The sequence below is a fragment of the Prenolepis imparis genome, unplaced genomic scaffold, assembly GCF_030444845.1.
Source record: "Prenolepis imparis isolate NDT839.2.m4 unplaced genomic scaffold, iyPreImpa1.0 SCAF_10, whole genome shotgun sequence".
NCBI lineage: Eukaryota > Metazoa > Arthropoda > Insecta > Hymenoptera > Formicidae > Prenolepis > Prenolepis imparis.
Genome location: NW_028141168.1, coordinates 12411760 through 12431584, shown reverse-complemented (window position 1 = coordinate 12431584; position 19825 = coordinate 12411760). Strand labels below are relative to the sequence as shown.

Sequence of the window (19825 nt, the reverse complement as noted above, 5' to 3'; positions counted from 1 at the left end):
ATACATACGTCATGTCAAACGACGACGCTGGCGAAGGCCTCGAGTCCCAAGGTTTTTCACTGGTTTCCCTGTTTCCTTGACGCTCGAGATGTTCGTAGAAGGTCTCTTGACATTCCCTTGAGGCGAAATCGATCTGCAAACGGCGGCCGCGAACCGTGACTCCCCTCATCTCTTTCACGGCAGCTTGAGCGCAGCTTATTTGATCGAAAAAGACCAAAGCATGGCCACGCTCACGATCTACTACTACCTGAGTTGTCGGTCCAAAAGTATTGAATTGTAAGCTTAAAAACTTCTCGGACGTACAATCTAGAAAAAAAGATAGTCAATGTAATGTGACGACTTGTACTTTTCACCCCTATTGATCTTTCTATTATTAAGATAATTGACAGCAGTATAATATTAATTATTGCGCTTACCTCCAATGCCATCAACCCAAACGCAGGGTGTGGGCATCGATTTTCCGAATCCGAGTTTGATTCGATTCGCACCTAGATGTTCACCGTCCATCGACCTCATGGCTTTAACGACGCTACCAATATCCGAATATTGACAGAAAGCATAACTCGATACGGCGCCTTGTTTCTTAATGTCAATTTCCTACAAGCAAATATATGACAGAATGTAATTAATTTTAATCTTAACATATTACAAGCTTAGATATTATTTTTATTCGAGATTTTATTTAGATATGATTTCCATTCGCCCAACCATCTTCAGATTTACTTATACTTCATACTGGCTTCATATAAACTAAAATTATTTTCTGATTTTTTAAAATCAAATTTCAACTCACTATTATCTCGCCGAACGGTTCGAAATGCTTCCTGAGCTCGGACGCAGTAACATCCTTCTCGAGGTTACCGATGAACAACGTTCTCGTCGCCTTCGGATGATACTCGTCGAGTTCCGCTTCGTACGGCCTGAACTCATTATCCTCGACATCGTAGCCCTGATAAGGGGCCACTTCAATTTTACATCCAAAGAAGAGCTTATCTTGCGAAACCTCGAGAGCCTTCTCGACATCCTCGGGCTTCCTGAAGCAGACTAGGGCATATCTCTCGCTGGCTGTGCCGATAACTTTCACCCACGTCACCTTGCCATGCTTCTTGTACTCATGGAAAAGGCCATCTTTGAGGGAGGAATCGCTGCTGCGAATCGGTAGATTCCTCACGCAGATGGCCACTGGCCTGCGATCCTCCATGACGGACACATTGCTCGTTCGATGCGGCGAACTACCGGGCGATGTGCTACCTCCGGAAGTGCTGCCACCCGAGCTACCGCTTCGACTGCTGCTGCTACTTCCGGAACGACTGCTACCGCTCGGCGAGCTACTCCCACTGCGTGATTTTCTGCGTTGTTTTTTGTGCTGTCGCAGAGCTCCGGTGCTACTGCTACCACCACCTCCGCCACCTCCTACAGGAGAAAAGATATGACGGAAATGAGATACACGTTGCACCAAACGGCTTAAAAGGTATCTTGAAATATTTGTTTTTCTTCTCTTCACATCAAAAAATTTATATTTTTATGGCGATAAACATTTAAAGCTACCGTTTACACAATCAAACTTTCGTATCCTTTGCTCATAAGAATCGAACTTTTCCATTCTTTCTGACTCTTCCCCCAGAGACCTCACATATATTCTAACGCTATAATTCTGTCGATCTTTATGAGTAAAAAATGCGGCAGCCAGATTGTATCGAGAGCCACAGTACTGATGCAAACACGCTACGATCTCGCTCTCTGACGGATCAGCGATAATTACCTTGCTCATCTTGATAAGAGTCATTGGTGGCAGGCGAAGGTGGCGGCGGTGCGCTGCCGTACCTCGAACTCGTCGGCTCGTACGCCGACCAGGACGACGGCGGCAGACTTCCACGATGACGGTCTAAATGGGGCGGGGGCGGCGGCCCAGAGACGTACGGGCCGGTCCTCGGGTATAGCCGATCCCTCGCCCTGCTCGATGTCACGTGGTAAGAGCTAGTAGGTGGTGGACGGCGGGATATGTAGCTACTGGGGTCCCCCGTCGAGGAATCCGTCGGATGACCGCCGACGACGCCGTTGCCGCTACCGCTGCCGCTGCCGCCGACGACGCTGCCGCTCCCGGTGCCAACCACTCGGTTGCTCCTCTCGCTACCGTAGAAGCTGCCGTGGGAACCACGTGAGTCGAAACTCTCGCTTCCCCTCTCTCCTCGTTCACCGCCACCGCCGCTGACGCCGACCCCGGAACCGGTGCTCCCGCTACCGCCGCCACCGCCGGAAACGCCGCCTGCTCCGCCACTTCCTCCCCCGCTACCGCCGCTGGATCCATGATCCTCCGAATTTCTGAAAGACGCAAAAACCGGGTTTAGTCATCGTTTAGAAGGGGGGCTGGGGTGGGCTCGAGTCGACGAGTCGCTGCGGAATACGTATTCGCAATTATTTTCTTCTATTTCGTTCTGCTTTTTTTATTACTAGAACAACACAAGCGCGGGCTACGCGCACATTCCACGATTTTATATAAAAAAGAATGATATTTTTATATAAAGTTTATTTAAACTTGATTAATATTTTTTAACAGAAATCAGCTGATTAAAGCGTTAATTTGTTAATTAAATTTTAAAATAAAAATATGTTAGAAAAATTAAAATAATATATTATAATTCTTTAAACTCGAAATTTTTGACAGTTATCAGCTGATTTCTGTCAAAAAATATTATTATTTTAATTATAATATGTTGTAAATTATATAATATGTTATAATATATCTTATAATATATACTTTGTCCGCGATTAATATTTTTTGCCACAAATCAGCTGATAACTATCAAAAATATTAATCGAATTTGAAGTATTAAAACATGCGAGAATCGATTTAGCATGCCTTTTTTTAGAAAGGGAAACGATTTACGCAATGAAAAAGCGCAAAAGATGAGGGGAGAAATGTATATTGTCTTCTTTTTCTCTATTTCTTAATAATTTCTTTCTTTATTGACGCATATATTCTTCCAATATTTTATTGCATTTTATTCTTATACCTTATTAGTATGATTATATTTTTGTTTTGTATTATGTTATGTTATTTTTTCTCATAAATTTGTTTATTGTATGTTGTTTCTGTCCTTGGGAGATATAATGTGTTCCAAAACAAAATCGAATATCACTATTATTGCTGTTGCTTACCCTATCTATCGATGTATTGCCTTTATAGAGAATATCTTTTGCGCTTAATTCACTTGTAATCTTCGATCATCTTCAATCTGTGTCGTGCGTCATCGTCATCTAATCATTCGGTCAATTTTGTTTGTCGACGAGAGAAAAAATTGACACATAGCAAACGTTTTCTTTTGAAAAAATTACAGAAATACAAACTGGTTTTAACCGATTCTAATAGATTTCATATAACTACTATTTATGTATACATACATATGTATAACGTTGAGAAAAATGAAATACTCTCCCAATTGTAATCAATCTTTTTGCATTAAGCGACTATAGTGAAATTCATACATTGCAATTCTCAATCCAATATCTTATTCACTTATCTAATTAATCTTACAACTTGTTTACTTCACAATTAATTTAAAGCTTTTTAACATATATGTTGGTTTTTGTTTGCTTCGACAATTCAAATGCAAACAAGCTTAATTTGCATCAAATCTGTTGCATTAAATTTGTTAATTAACATGGAAGTGGAATGAGGACGTAAATGCGCATAAATGTTAATGACAGGTTCAAAAATATGGAATATATAATATAAGAAAGAAAAATATAGGAATACAAACAAGAAAAATGTTTGATAAAAATCAAACACTTGATTTGATTGCATAGATTACATAGATATTCCTTGTCAAAATTGAAATGATTTTTCCTTGATACAAATATTTGTATGTTACGACGTGAATAATTTTCATAACAAAATAAAAAATAGAGGATTGGCAGTTTGTATTGTAAAGCTATAAATAAATAGCAGATTAATTTTAATTTAATTTTATAGAAGAAATTTAATAGAATTGTGACTAACAATAAGTTACCTAACTATGTAGTATTATTTAAAATTTATAGAAAAATATATAACGTGACATTAAAAATTTATATTTAATAAAAGAAAAATTGTTTTAATTTTTAACAAGAAAGATACATTATCGTGTGTTCATTCAATACATTTATTACTGGACATCGTATACAAATATGCTTTCGCAAAAAAATTGTCATGCTCATGACCTTTACAACGATGTAAGAAGCTGATTATCATATGCATTCAGTCACGCGCAAAAATGAAATGATAACTCACGTTGTACATACAAGTCACGCGAGAGAGAAAGCAAGGCTAGAGAACAAATTGGAGTAACAATAGAGACTTATTGTGTATAAATTCCGATCTGAAATGTAGAGACATTTCAACGACAAGTTCGAATATTGAAACCATATGAGTACCGCTTTAGCACCAGGAACGTATTCGCTTTTCTAGCATCCCTAGGTGTTTCTTAATTGCAAACTGTGTCTAAATCTTTTTCAATTCTTTCTCTTTTTTTTGCTTTGCCTTGTAGAATCATGATATCTATACAATCCTCGACGCATCATCCCGACTTTTTATTTGATTTAAAGTCTCAAAATAAATTTTAATCCAAAGATTACATTATCATGGACAAAGATCATATGTTAAAGAAGCAGACGTATAAAATGCGCGTCAAGTCATAAAAGTCGAGTGAGTCGAGTCAAATTTGATCATTCGCGACAATAATATTTAAAAATTATTGGATATTCAAAATTAATTTATTAATAATTTCAATTATTGCGAGTTTATGTAAAAACGAAAATTTATTTTGTACTACAAATTTTAGTCGAAAATCTTCGAGTAACACATAATTAAAACTTGGATTTAATTTTACTCGTACGTATTTAAATTAGATACATCGAAATTGGAAAATATCGAGTGTACTCGCATATTTTATAAAACAGAAACTTTGATAAATGAAATAGAAAGGCGTATCTAATTGGAAATGTACAAGATTCATGTAAATTTCGTTATCTCGACGGGACTTTACCCGATGACGCTGTTATAGATACGCTCTAATATTCACGTCGATTAAAATTAAAAATCGTGATCAAGCAAGTGACTATTACAATAGGAACTTATTAAACGATCTATATCGGATGATTACGCGAAATGGTAATTCTCTCTGCTAGAGTCATTATAACATCTGCTAATCTCTCATTTTAATCGCTTTTTAAATTTTAATAGAAATGTATGTCACGCCCTTGCGAGATCATTAAAGATATGTATATATATTCAAAGATAAAATTTATTACGTTCTCAACCTGTTCGATCATCCGCTCGAAATAAATTATTTCACAAAATATAATCCACTTTATGGAAATAACACAATTACAAAATTAACAATTATGAAATAATTATTTATTTGAACATAGTATGTGTTATTATATCTTTTTCATGTTTGTCTAGTGTTCGTAAATAAGTGCGATGTAAGTAAAACATGAATTTTCATTAAATTATATTTGATTAAAAAAATGGGTACACCGTTGAAAAATTTGTGTTTCCTTGTTAAAAAAAATGCCCGTTAAAATTTTCGTGTTAAATATTTAACACATTCATGTGTTAATTTAACATATTGCTGTTCTGTTAATTAAACTCAATTGTTAAATTATCAGAACAACTGAAAAAAAATGTAAAAATAACACACTGTGCATCTATTTTTAATATTACACAATAAATATGTTCCGTATTATTAGTAACAAGATTTATTTGTTAAAATTTACAGAAAAAAATGTTAATTTTACTTTATAATTTATAATATAAGTGGGGATGATAAAATGTACCCGTGTGGAAAATTGTCTCATGAAACTGAGGCAAATGCTTGTGGCTAGCTATTCTAAACTATATTGAATATCTAGCTAGTAATATTATTATCACTTGCCAGATTTTTCGATGTATGTCATACTTTAAATGCTTAGTCAGTGATTACATAGTTATTTGGAGTTAACCATGATATCGTATTCAACTACAAAAATTATATAGTTATTAGATAGCTACTAGCTAAATACTAGTCAGTTTCAAGTAAAGAAAAAAATCATGTTTTTCATAATACATATCCAATTTCTACCTATATATTACCTAGTTATTCTGAGTTATAGATGGCGTTATTTAAAACTTATCTAATTATCACCTCATACTTGTCTAGCAAAAAACTTTAATTATAAAAATGAAAATTATTTTGTATACCATTTAAACTTTTTATATAAGTAACAAATTTACTGAATGTATCAATTCGAATTTGGCGCAATGAATAACGCGCACAGATCATAATGTAAAGATTCCAGGATCGAATCTTCGAAGGTACCGAGATTTTTCAGCGATTGCAAAGGTAAAGTAAAAAAATATAATATCAATATATTAATAATTAACCACAAGCATTACAATTCTATCTGATTATTAGCTAATATAACTAGATAGTTGTAGGATACTGATGATTTTTATTTTCCACACGGGTAAAATTAACCATTTTTTTTTTAGTTAATTTTTACATTAAAATTATGTTAACATAAAATTATGTTTACATAAAATTTATTTCAAATTAGTTGGAGTTTGCATTTATTTTGTGTTAAAATATTAACACAGTATTCGTGTCACCATTTAATATTATGTTAAATTAACACAAAAATTTCTGTGGACCGTTTGGGACAGGTGATATCTGTTAAATTTAACAGAAATTTTTCAACTGTGTATAGATATAATGAATCGTATTGTTTTTTAGAGAATCCTACATTAAATTCAATGACTGTAAATACAATCAACATTGCGGAAATAGGAGGACCTGGAGCAATCCGGTTTTTGCACAAAAAAATCACTCGACTTAAATATCTCAATCCAGATGCTCGGGGAGATGCTGAGGAGATGAGACGAAGAAGCGAGGAGAGATGTGAGGCGAGTCGAACCCGGGGCTCGTAAATTCCGGACTACACCACTGACAGTTAAGGCTCTCTCCCTCTTTTCCCTTCAGTTCGGTCTCTACCGTCACACTTCGACAGTTACTACTCTCGGGTGATAGCGCAGCCGTCAGGACATGGCAACATCGCCGACCACGTCGTCACGGTCACCTGACTTTTCGTGGAAATGAGACGCCGCTATACTCTCCTCGGTCGCGCGCGCGTGAATATAGGCGTGCACTAACGCGCGTAGCGTGCACGCACGACCTTTTTTCCTTCTTTTTTTTCCCCGCTACTTCTCACTAGCTCTCTCTCTCTCTCTCTCTCTGTCTCTGTCTCTCTATCTTTATCTCTCTTTCCAACAACCGCCCCCTCTTTCGCGGTGAGATCGATCGATCGGAGGCAGTCACGACTCTTCTGTGAACGCGACACACGATACGCCTCCAACTTTAAGTACGTGCCGCGTGCCGTTGATGCCACGCACGGAGAAAGTGCAGGTTCTCTATCTGTTGGTCTTTATAACACGCGCAATTTGTCAAATGCGTGGTAAGTAGATGAGGGCGAGTCACGTCGTGGCTGGTGACGACGTTAAGAAATATGGAACGCGAGTGCGTGGCGCGAACCTCGCAGGGGAAACAGAGAAAGAGAGATTGCGCTATTATCGAAGCCACGATAAGAACTTCAGTGATTCTCAACTTGAGAGAAATCGTGATTACATGCTCTAAATTGCTGGAATATAATTTCTCGAAACTGGCTCCGCGTGTCTTTGTTGCCATGGAGTTTACGTTCAGACGTTTTTAGACGTTTTCGAAACACGAAACCATTTATGGTCGTGCTAAAGTTGTATTCGTAATGCTATCGTTATGAATCATCTTTTTGTGTATGTTAGAAAAACTGATGATCGTGTCTATAAACTATGTCGCAGTACAATTTATTAGAAATAAAGTTAAAATGAAATTTATAACGCTAATTCTAGTATTTATCCGTCATTCGTCGATCACAAAACATTGCCAAGACACTTTGTCATTTCTGTTAAAATTGTGTTGCTCGAAATGATTTTATATATTTTGTCATGACTGTGTGTTCTAATATTAAACTTGAAATTTACTACGATAAAAACACGTAGTATTACGGATAACGATCGGCATACGACGAAGCTAAAAACGTCGATTATTCGTTATGAGTAATACTAGACATTACGATCGAATTGTTTGTATCAGCGAAAACAATTATGCTGCCTACATATGTATTTATTCTGGCGTCGATACAATAATAATTTTACGTGGCATCATCGAACAATTGCGACGATACGATTAATTCTTTGGAATCGCGGGATAACATTGAGAGAAAAAAATATTTTATCAACAAATTCGCAAAAAAAAAAAAAAAAAAGTTTCCAGAGAAACATCCGACTGTTTTCTTTCATAAAAATTTTTCTTATTTTTACAATATTTGCATCGTTGGCCGACAAGTTTGGATATTCACTTTTCCTGAGTTTTTTTAAAAATATTTTTGCACGACAGCTGGCTTGGTATAGTAAAGCTTATTATTCATAGACTTGAAATTAAAGCAAATATTTCCTGATGATTTTTACGTAAAATCCTATCACAATTATTTCTTTGACACAATTTAAGAAAAATATAAAATCAAAGAATAAAAATCAAGGATAAAAGTCCAATAATCGTTGAATTTTAATCAGATGGAAGGTGAGAAGAAAATCCATTCGTGAATTTTATTCGAAGATAAAGATAATGAAATGATCGTCATTTCAATGTCATTTTTTGTACCTGTTTCTTGTAACGTGCGATATTTAATTAATTCCTAGGACGTGACACACACTCATCGTAAACCTACGCAGGTTACCTCAAAGCCGAGAATATCGTTCTATTCATGGACGCGACTGTTTTGGAGAAAAAAGAATGAACGAGGATATTTCCATATCGATTAAAAGGATGTGACCGTACAATCAAAAATTCTTTTTCTTATTATTACATATATCGTCTTGGATATTATTTAATGTATTGAAATCTACAGTAAGTCTACGAAAAGATGGGAAAGAATCAATAATATGCACGAGAACGTGGCTAAATATCCAATTTATGAAAAATATTCCGTCATGAATAATAATTAAACTGGATGAAATCGAAATAGTCTCGAAATTTATTATAATTAAAATTGTTATTTATAGCGTGGTAAACAACAATAAAGAAAGAGAGAAACTTGGCATTTTCGCGCGATACATCGATCTAATCTGCATTACGAAATCGACTTAATATAAACACATCTGGTTTTCCAAAGGAACTGTATCAAAATAGATCTTTTCAGAACTCTAAAAATAATTGCATTTATTTAAATATAATGACGGGTGTCAAAATTAATCTCTCGGTTCTTCAAATAATATTTTCATTGCTTGACAAAGAATTCTAAAACTCTTTAGAAAAGATCTAGAGAATTTTAATTTTTTTTTTATTTTATTTAAAGAAAAGAAACTCAACTTCAGAGATTTAAACAGGATCGGATCATATGCGCAAACCATTCATCTTTATTGTCTTTCAAAAGGGAAAAATATCTGTTCCTCCCGGGACACAGTACTATTATGGCCAGTCATGCATCTTGCATTTTTCGAATTCTCTTGTTTCAAAGAATAACTCGAAGGCCCTTGAAGGTATACCTATCCGCGGCGACTCGGACAAGAACATGGCATAATAAGGGCAACTCACCCGTGAGAGGGGAACCTGTGCTGAAGATGTTGTGGCTCGTAGTATTGTGCGGTGAGGACTCGGTCATCCAGCGTATGCTCAATCGCGTGGGCCTTCGCTGCGGACTTGATATCCATGAACGCCACCGTCGCGCATACACCGCTGGTCGAGGAACCGCCGCCCCCGCCGCCGCTGCCGCCTGAATTGGAACCGGAACCGCCCTCATTGCCCTCGCCAAGGATACTGCTGGAACCTCCGTCCACGGGGCACACCTCGCCCCGTGGCAGCAGCTTGACGCTCTGCACGCGTCCATACCTGAAGAGAGAAGAAAAAAAAAACATCATTAATCTTTCATTGAACAAATGTCAACGCTATCGAGAAGATATGAGGGTTTAACTCTTGTGAACGGCTTCGTCACGTATATTTTCTGACTTTTATTTATTCAATTGCGGCAAGAGTGATGTAGACTTTGCGTCATCGCTTATGGTTACGTTCGAATTACCTCCAAGTCGATGTCGAAAATAATTAATTTTAAGAGATATATTTTCTAAAATAATTGATATAAATTCAGTTGTCAAGACTCTAAAATTTCCTAATGAACACTGAACGGGAATTTTCAAGAAGCTACCTATTCCCTGGTGTCTTCTGTCAGCAAACATTCGGTAGCTCCGGATGCTCCAGCAACGTCGTGCTTCTATTCACGGCAACTGCACGAAAGGGATCTCACCGGTATCGTTTAAGATTTCGAAGAAAGGAGGAAAGATACGAAGATAAAGAGAGAGAAATTCTTTTCTACAGAGAGAAAGAAAGAGATTCCGTAATCCTTTGCCTCTAGAAAGCTTTCTCGATACTCGATGCGAGCACAGGAAATTAAGTCTAAAGCAGAGAGTGAGAGAGACAAAGTCTAAAGGAGAAAAAGTCAACGAGAGAAGAGCGAGAAAAGAGAAAGACGAGACTTCGATCAAACTCTTTCTTCGCTTACATATAGATCAGCACAGATAAAAGTCGTCGCGGATGTTTTTGCAGAGAAACCATGACGGCTCTCGCAGAGGGTCTCGAGTCGCGCGGATATAGGGACATCGTGAGAGAGACATGACGTGTACAGATATAAGGTGTTATCCAAAGAAAACATCGGCTTTAATGCTTCGCGCTTCATCGATTGCACCAAGTTACTGGCGCCTCTGTCTGGGCGATCTTTAAAATATTGCACTGTTACGAAAAAGGATACCTTCGAATAACGAATAAAGCAGAATCTGAATCGGTTAGACGCGATGAGAAAAAAAAATCCAAATTATTGTATCGGTGACACTTCTTCCAATATTCGCGTTGAATATTTTATATCCCGATGCGCTCAGGTGACGTGGACGTGTCACTTAATGCTGGTAATAAAACGTCGAATCAAACTCTGATTGACTTGGCTGCAAAGTTCATATGATTTTTTTTTCGATCGAGTTTTATCTTCAAATTTCGCGTTTCTCGCCCACGCAAATATCTGGATATTCAACGATACAGCCGAATACGGGAAAGTTTTTTTAGGACGCAAATGGAGCGCCCAGCGGCACCGATATCGATTTATTCCCCGATTGCACGGCGCGTTATTCCGCCAACCCCATTGGTAGCGTTGGACCGATATCTTTCGCGTCTCGGCCTGGCCTCGGCGCAATTTTCAATCGACGAAGTTTGGGTCTCGCGAAGGGCGAAAGGAAAGAGAACAAGGAGGGACGAGACAACGCGGCGGAGTCTCGTTTTCACCCTGTACAGTGGAGAACTTGGGGATATTGAATTTCGCGCAAAATTAAAGAAAACAAAGAGCGTGCGGAAAGTTGTTTCTGGCACACCCTGTGTGTGTGCAGAGACAGCGCGCGGAGGCCACATCACCAAGTAGGGGAAATAACGTCGCTTCGGTGGGATGAGATCGGCGACGATTGGTCGCTTCCAGAGGAGAACGTTGCACGCAGGCGCAAACATCCGGACGTTCAGGGACTCTCCCGGGGAGTCGTTCGTCTAATCTCGCGTGAGTCGCACGTATCTGCTCTGCTCTGTTCCGCTTGCTCTCCCCGAAGGACTTCTCTGCCACTTAGTCTCGTATAACTTCTCCGCTGCGTTATATCCTCGCTAATATAAGCGTATATATCATCATCGTAGGGAAAATAACTCGTAGAGAAAATTCTCCCTCCTACTAAGCATCGCATCATCGGGACGAGCCGTCGTAATGATTGTTTTCGCGCGAGTAGACGGCGAGAGGGAGAATGAGAGAGGGTTTTGTGCCGAGAGATAGATTTCTGGACGGATTATCTGCGGAGATATTTTATTAGGGTCCTCTACAGATCGAAGAGCGTTGGAAATCTAGTTTTTTTCCCGTAGAGGCGAAAAGAGGCTGCGTGCGAGAGCGTGTCGCAATGTCTGGGCGTATGTTTTTTCCTCTGTCGTGTCGACCGCACGGACGGGGCGTGGTCCCCTTCGTCGCTCTATTGACTGATGAGAGAAGGGTTTTTGCGTTTCGTTGTTTGTCGAGTTTGTCGATAATGCTCGCGAATACTTTCACGTAGAATCGATCGCTTGACGAGCGAACGGAAAGAAAGAAAGAAACGAGTTCTTCTCTCGACTCGAACGTCTCCGGCGATCGAGAATTATTTTTGGAGTCTCGGTCGCTCCTCGGCGAGGAGAAAAGCAGGAGAGAAGAAGCGCAAGAGTAAATGCGTAGATGCGTCTGCCACGTATGCATCTTGGAAGAATGCTCGCACGAAATGGCGGACGCGATGTTGCTGGTGATCATCCAAGCTCTCGTATACAATCTCTCTCCTCATCTCGTCTCTCGCATATGTAGGAAAATGCTAGTTGTGTGATTTTACTGTGTTGTGTTCTCCGGACTTTCTGTCCGAGAGAGTTTCTTTGGAACGAGGTACCAGTCGCGCACTGTCGTTTCGACACTGCCAAGTGAAACAGTGAAAATAGTCGCGATCTATTCTGGGACGAAAAGGAAATCTCTAGTGCTGCGTTTCATTTTGACAAATATATTGACAGCTCCTCTTTTTGATCACACGTATTATAACGATACGCGAATGACGAAAGAACAACGAGAGACCTTATCTCTACAATTAGTGTCGAGATTCTCTCTAGATAGGAACGGGGTAAAAGATATTACAACAGCTCCGTAATTATAACATTCCTGGACGATCGTCGGGGAATATCGATCGCGTGTATTCTCGTCCATCGATCGCTGCGAGAAACTGCGCGACCCCGAAGATTGATCCCGACAAATGATTCGTCGTCGTCGTAGTTGTTGCATAGGAAAAACGCACGACCGTGCGAATTTTCATCATGGAAATCCAGAGAAAATTCTCGAGACTCGACAGCGTACTGGAACCGCGACCGCGTTCTGCCTCTCCTCTCGTTCGCGAGAGCCGTTGCTAGCCTCTCTTTCCTTCCTCATTCTTGCCTCCTCTCCCACCCTACCTCTCCTCCTTCCTATCCCCTCGACATGCCAATCCCCACGTTTCCTCTAATAAAAAAATGAAGAGACACGCATACAGGCACGTTCGTCGGCGCGCTTTGCTACAAGTTTCATACACGAAGAGCGCCCTTTTCTATGTCGCTCGTATGAGTGAAAGCAAGTAAAGCAAGGGAAGTGGGAGAGATTAGCGGGGCAGAGAGTGAGAGAGAGGATTCGTGGTGAGGGTAGCGAGAGAAGAGGGTAATGGCGGAGAGGAAACCCCGAATGTGTGTGTGTGTATGTGTGTGTGTGTGCCACGGTGGCTGGCTGGCTGGCTGGCGAGCGAGCCGTGAATAGTATACCCTACCTCTCTCGAATCGCTCTCCTACCGACTCTTTCTTCCTCCCCTTCGCGTTTCTCCCCTCCCGGCAACCCCCTTCAATGCTCATCGAGGAATTTTACTCGGGCAGACTCGCTCCCAGGCTTGGTCCCTCTCTCCCTCTCCCTTTTTCTCCCCTATCCTTCCCCGTTTCTGGTCGACGCACGACGGGTTCTGCTTTATGTGGCGGCATTAGCATGGGTCTCCATAAACCGAAGGAGTCTCTAGGTCAGCGCCGTGTTCTCCAACGTTACAAGAACGCCGGCGGCCTCGCTCGTTCGCTGTCCGGGCTGGATAATACCACGATCGAAGCCGCTTAAAACGCTATCCTAAGTAATGATCGCACGTTCAGAAAGATATATAGTTTCATCGTAATATTTTCCATCTATTTATTTATCTATCTAACGAGATATTTCAATTGACAACTTGAAATAATCGTCGAGCAATTCCGTCTTTCGCGTTTCTTTTTACACATTGCGTGATTTAATGTAAAGATTCCTATTTCTCTGTCTGTGCCAGAAAAACTGCAATATAAATAAAGAAGAAGATACCACACGCGTGACTTTACGTGTCCACTGTTTAAACTAATTATACGAACAAATACGTGACCGTAATTACCTAAGCCTCGCGAGCCTAAGAGCGGTAAATTTCCACCATACATGATCGAATCAGAGAATGGATCGACTTGGAATGCAATTTACTGCATTAATGTAAGTAGACGCATGGGACACGAAAAAGATTTCATCGGGAAGTGTTAAAGTTTTGCGAGAGAGTTGTATTTTTTTTATATTTTATACTTTAAAGCTACCTATAGGTACACGTCAGTTTTGTCGATGACTCACCGGTGCAAGTGTTAAATGTATTTACGCCATGTTATCAGTGCACATAGTTGCAGGTGGACGGTTATCGCGATTACATCGACGAGTCTAAGCCGCTTTAATCGTGCCCGTCCATCGGCGACGGTGACGTCGGTACGATCGTACGTCTTTCCACGTTTCACAAATAGGAGACATACAGGAAATCAATACATCAATACCACGGCGAAGAGTCTGCGGGACGAGACAAACGCAGAAACTTGTCTTCCGTAAACTCGTCAGCGTTATAAATAACGAATTATCGATCTATTTTACCCGCGAATCGTCGTCCCTCTGTTTATATAGTGGCGTCCGCAGAGATAGGGAACGTGGTATTTTATCACGGTTATTGCAAAGGCTCGTGCATTTTCTCTATTTTTAATTTTTACGATAATGTAAAAAAATTATTTCTCTCCATTGTAAAAACCCTTATAAATGTTCTCTAATAAAGATACACTAGGAATTCATAGTCGATCTCGAGGAAATTCGACATTAATTTTTCCAGAGTCTTGCACATTATTTATTTTTTTTTAAATATATCAAATGTAATATCGCGCATTCCTTCTATAGGCATCTTGCACCTGGGATACGAGCATAGATACGTGCTGCGCGTATTGCACAAGAGTCCAGAGATTTTTGCGAGTGTAACGATCTAACGTCAACAATACGATGTCTCGCGATTCCACGAAGCGCAACGCGGGTAAAAAGGAACACAATGCAAAGTGGGTACACCGTACAACGACATCGTCAACAACGACAAGGAAAGGGCTTTGTTCCACCTCCCTTTCCACGGTTCGTTTGTGCTCTCACACGGTTCACACACCGCACAAAAAACGTCTCATTGTTAGATGCTGTCTCATTGTGAAGAGGTCGATACCTTTGGAGATTTCTGGTGGTTCGAAAAGTCAATCGAAATAGCGATATCTATCGGCCACTTTTTTTTTGCCCCCTCCTAACGTTTTGGCTTTGTAATCTTTCTTTCTGTATTATTATCGAGAAGAGGATTAATTACTTCGCTTCTGTTGAATGCAGTGATGCAACGTCGGATCTCGGAAATCTATTTTACTATTATCTTACGAAAGAGTAAAACGTCATAATTGTGACAACGAAATTGATCCGTTAATCAGAGTCAATCAGAAGCAATAAAATATTCTGTCGATTGCTGAAGAAATAGAATTTTATACATGTGACGCAAAAGCGAGAAATATATCAAAAAATTTTGTCATCGCAAAATTATGATGTGTCCTGACCTGATAATGTTATATCGTTATAATTATTATTACATGAAGCAATCGTGTAACTAGCTCATGTAAGTTAATTAACTAGCTTAATAAGGGTTTGATCATGATCATAGCAATATCGTGTATGTAGAAAAAGAAGAGCACATATGCGTAATTTGCAATAGACAGGTATTAGTTATACGAATCGCATTTGAAACTAAATTGCACCTGCGATACAAATGTATCTCACTATGCATATCATGATAGAGATTAGCAATTGCAGTCGGAGACCATACAATCTTCATTTAAAATGTCTGCGATTCGAGATAACTTCGACAAACGACAGTCTAATGTGTTCTGCCATTACAATCCTTCGTTCGCGAAAGATACTCGTCAGTAGCGTCGTAATCGAATTAAGAGAAAACTTTGATTAATATCGAAATCTAACGAGAGAAAATGCTTTCTGTGGAACGTTCGACGAACGTTTAACAAATAGATAAGAGATGAGTTTGTCGAATTTGCTCTCGGTCGAAAACGACGATCTCGAGGACGATCTCTATAATTCAACAACGTATACTCTCGATCTCTGGAAAGAGGGGAAAAAAAGAAAGCAATTTTCGGCATATCTTTCTAAAACGTCGGCCATCCCTAAGGCAGACGGCACGTTCCCCGGCAGACGACACTGACACAAACGGAGACTATCGCCTCCGCCGTGTCGGGACGCCCCAACGAGGCCGGCGAAGAACGTGGCAACAGCGCTATGACTCAGCTCTCTTCGTTCCAAGCAGCCTCTCCTCGCTACCCTGCCCCGACCCGACCCGTCCCGTCCCATCCAGCCGGCACTACGCAGCTGACGCCCTTCCCCTCCCCTGCCAAGGGAAATTACCCCTCCATGCTGCTCCACCATCCTTCCTCGTGTGTGTATCCCAGACTTCATCTCCCTCTCTTTGTCCCTACCGCGCCAACCCCACCATCGCCAACTGTGCCGACTCTCGCGGGATACCGACAACTCGTTTGCCTCCTCCTTCCCTCCCTTCACATACTCCCCTCGCCCATCTGGCGGCATACACGGGGGCGATTTCTACGACGGCGCGTCGCGTTGTGCCGCTTTGCCGAGGAGAGACGAGCGTGCAAAGGCAGCGCAAAAAGTCCCCTTTGGAAGAAAAACACCTCTCTCTCCTTCCTATCGGTGGGTACCAACCCACCGATCCTACCCTTCTCTTTCTCTCTTTTTCTTCCACCTCTACGGTGCTTGCTATCTTCTTCTATCTCCGCCGGCTTCTCGTTGTACTCCCTGTGCTTCTCGAGTCTCCCTGTCTCACTTTTCTCTCTCTTCCCCCCTTCCATCTCTCTCTCTCTTGTTCTTGCTCCTTTTGTCTCGGATCTTCTTTTCAGGCCTCCTGCCATTCTGTTTCTGTCCATTCCATGGCAGGGACGAACAATGCAACGTGATCCAGGTGCAAGAATAAGGGGAGGATGAGAGAAGAGGGGAAGGCAGGTAAGGGGAAAAGGGATTAGAGCGGGCGATGCGTGCGACTGATGTTCGTGCACAGATCGCAGTTACGGCACGCGTTAGTTGAAGCATCTCTATGCGCTTTGTTATTTTTTCGACATTCTGTACTGTCAAAATCGATAGCAGGTTCCGCCAGTTGCTAGGCAAGCGTTTCGTTTCTAAATTCGTTAATATTTGGCACAATTTTAAATGTACTATATCAAAAGGGACAAACGAAAATATCTCTTTTATTGGCATTGTTTCTTATATCTTTTCATGCTCTGAATTATACATCTGATTAAATTTTCCCCCGGGTATTTTAGGTTGACATTTCTCATCGAATACATTGTCCCTAATATCGCTTATTTTTTCATTTTTTCATTTAAAGTTCGAAACTAGAGCGTTTTCGAAATCATCGATAATTCCAATAATAGTCTTGCATAAATTGATATAAATTATTACAGTAATTTCTAACGCTGTCGTCGAAATAGAAATTCGAACGCGTGTCACTTATTTCTTTACTATTTTGGATTACATGGTCATAAAAAACATCCGAACAATAATAGAAAATGTCGAAATACACTTGAATAAATTTACATAGCTGAAAGAACGCAATGTGTTGACGTGTACGCAACGTTATTATTATATAGTTTTTAATTCTAAAATTTTCTTTCTCCCTAAGATTTTGAATAATATATCGAATTATAGTTTTAACCACAACGAGAAACGATAACACGCCCGATTACGAAACGTTTATTTATAACTTGAATGTAAACGGTTCAATGAACGTGCTTCATTAAGATTCATTGGCACTTCTTAGAAACATGCCTTGTACATATAAATGTACGAAACGCTCTTTACTGGGAAGTTAATTAAAGCATCGATTCCAATTTAATCATCTCTATAAAAAAAATATTAACACTTATAGATTAAGTTTATCTTTAGAAATCTAGAATTTTTTTGAATTATAAATTTAGCCCCGTTAGAGTTCCTATTGCGAAAAGCATTATTATGACTCAAATCTATATTCGAATAAATCTATTTTGAAATTGGCATAGAATGTGGCATAATGTATATTATAATGAATAAGTATAATAAAAGTATATATAATTAAAATATCTTTACATATGCGAAATTATTCGAAAAGAGAAGAAACATTGCAAAAATATAAATATATATCTATATGAATAAAATGAGAAAAAGAAAGGCTCACACAACATAAAGAAGCAAAGATCGCGAATTGAATGGCTTCACGTGTAAGTTGGACATTTTATAGAGATTAATACGATTAATATTCCTGATTGATACGAAGAAAAGAGAAAAATTTTTGTCCAGTTTATTCTCTAAAAAATATAAGCGACTGCCGCGATCGTTCCATAATCATCGAGTTATCCGCCCCTTCCCGATCTAATTCCAGGCAGAAAAGAAGCCAACGACTACGACGAGAGGCCGCGTAGGTTCGAGGTCGAAGACGGAGAAGTCACGTTAGGCGAGTTGCGCGTCGCCCGTGTGTGTCGTAGCCGAGGTGCCGTTATTTTAATGCAGATACGCAGCGACCGGACGAGACTGAAAGGCCCGTAAGAGAGGAGAGACACATTCGCGCGCGTTGCATACACTTTGCGACAAAGACGCGCTGGCGCTGGTAGGGACCGTCGTATGCATGATGCACCGCATCGGGTGTATGCACACATCGCCAGGATTTTTCCGCTCGCCGGGAATATCGCGATGCATGAATAGCCGCTCATTATCATTTCGCGAGGATGGAGCGCGATTCTTACGTATTTTCCCTGTATAATGACGCGAGGTACAAAGAAACGAGAGATAGAGAGATACGCGCGCGCGAATCGAATATGAGATGTTTCAGAGAATCATCGCAAAGTGCATACACACACACCGTTATTCCTGATAAAACTCTTGCACTTTTTTGTTAAGTTTTTTATCAAGACACATACAGTTTTCAAACTATCGTTGAGACAATAAAAATTCTTTTTATGGAAAGCTTCTCTTTGCGAACTAAGCTTTTAGAAGCGAAAATAGAGAGGTTTATATCTTCTCTTATCGTGCAATTTATTTTTTTTGGTTAATATTTATTTATTTAAAGAAATATTAATTTAAGACTATTGAGAGAACTATCGAATTTCAAAAATAATAGGGACACTTTAAAAGGCGAATAATGGATCAAACGAGATGTATTTTATGGATGTAAAAAGCATGATGACACAGAGAGTTATCCATATATCCTAATAAACCCAATTACATTGATGTCGGCGGCATCAGTTGTAACCTTCGTAAGTGACAAACAAACGTAATTAATTCCATAACTAAAACAGTGACACTGAAATTTTCTCCGTGGTTTTGTTACAAGGGTTTGGGACATAATGCAGTATCTTTGTTAGAGAAGATACATCATCATGAAAATATTCCGCGAGTCGGGTCAGACAGCGTCTGGACAATGCAGCCTGCCTGGCGGGTTTCTAAATACCTAACACCTGTTACAAGTCTAATTCTTCCGCGCAGCAGTGGTTCCCAAACTTTCCAAGATACTTTATTGGCAAAGCTCCTAATTCTTTTAATCCAAGCAAAGATTGGACCGACTTCGCGCTTCCGATATAATTAATCGACAGCAATATTCGTCACGGTTATCACGTTAGGAATATCAAAGTTTTCTGATTTAAACATCGCGTTGGAATATATATCTTCCTTCGATCTACGTGCACAATTCAGGTGGACGGAACAAAGAAGAGAGAAAGAAAGAGAGAGGAGAGTGTCACGAGAACGCTCGCCTTAGGAGCATCGAGCGGCTCATAAAACAGCCGTTCGTTTC

General features: G+C 39.8%; 2 protein-coding genes across 4 annotated transcripts in view; one reads left to right on the top strand and one right to left on the bottom strand.

The window, feature by feature from the left end:
• The window catches only part of LOC145942024 (uncharacterized), a 77736-nt gene that overhangs the window by 12845 nt on the left and 45066 nt on the right, over positions 1 to 19825 (bottom strand). For 2 of the 3 annotated variants that reach the window (XM_083048487.1, XM_083048489.1), the window contains 5 exons: positions 9645 to 9938; positions 1763 to 2322; positions 794 to 1413; positions 417 to 597; positions 9 to 306 (listed from right to left, as the gene is read on the bottom strand). In XM_083048487.1, coding sequence (XP_082904613.1) covers positions 9 to 306; positions 417 to 597; positions 794 to 1413; positions 1763 to 2322; positions 9645 to 9938 — 1953 coding nt within the window. Of the gene's footprint in view, positions 1 to 8; positions 307 to 416; positions 598 to 793; positions 1414 to 1762; positions 2323 to 9644; positions 9939 to 10251; positions 13020 to 19825 lie in introns of those variants that run through there. The other variant, XM_083048490.1, reaches the window with a different exon arrangement.
• On the top strand, positions 15820 to 19359 carry LOC145942116 (uncharacterized). Its single transcript, XM_083048601.1, has 3 exons — positions 15820 to 15901; positions 16018 to 17007; positions 18419 to 19359. The coding sequence occupies exons 1-2, from the start codon at positions 15820 to 15822 to the stop codon at positions 16959 to 16961; spliced, it is 1026 nt and encodes a 341-aa protein (XP_082904727.1). The 3' UTR covers positions 16962 to 17007; positions 18419 to 19359.

Excerpts from the sequence above, each read along its gene's own strand:
- LOC145942116 (XM_083048601.1), top strand. The coding sequence starts at position 15,820 with ATGTCTGCGATTCGAGATAACTTCGACAAACGACAGTCTAATGTGTTC. Across the intron at positions 15,902-16,017 it reads TTCGTTCGCGAAAGATACTC|TTTGTCGAATTTGCTCTCGG; the intron begins GTCAGTAGCGTC and ends ATAAGAGATGAG.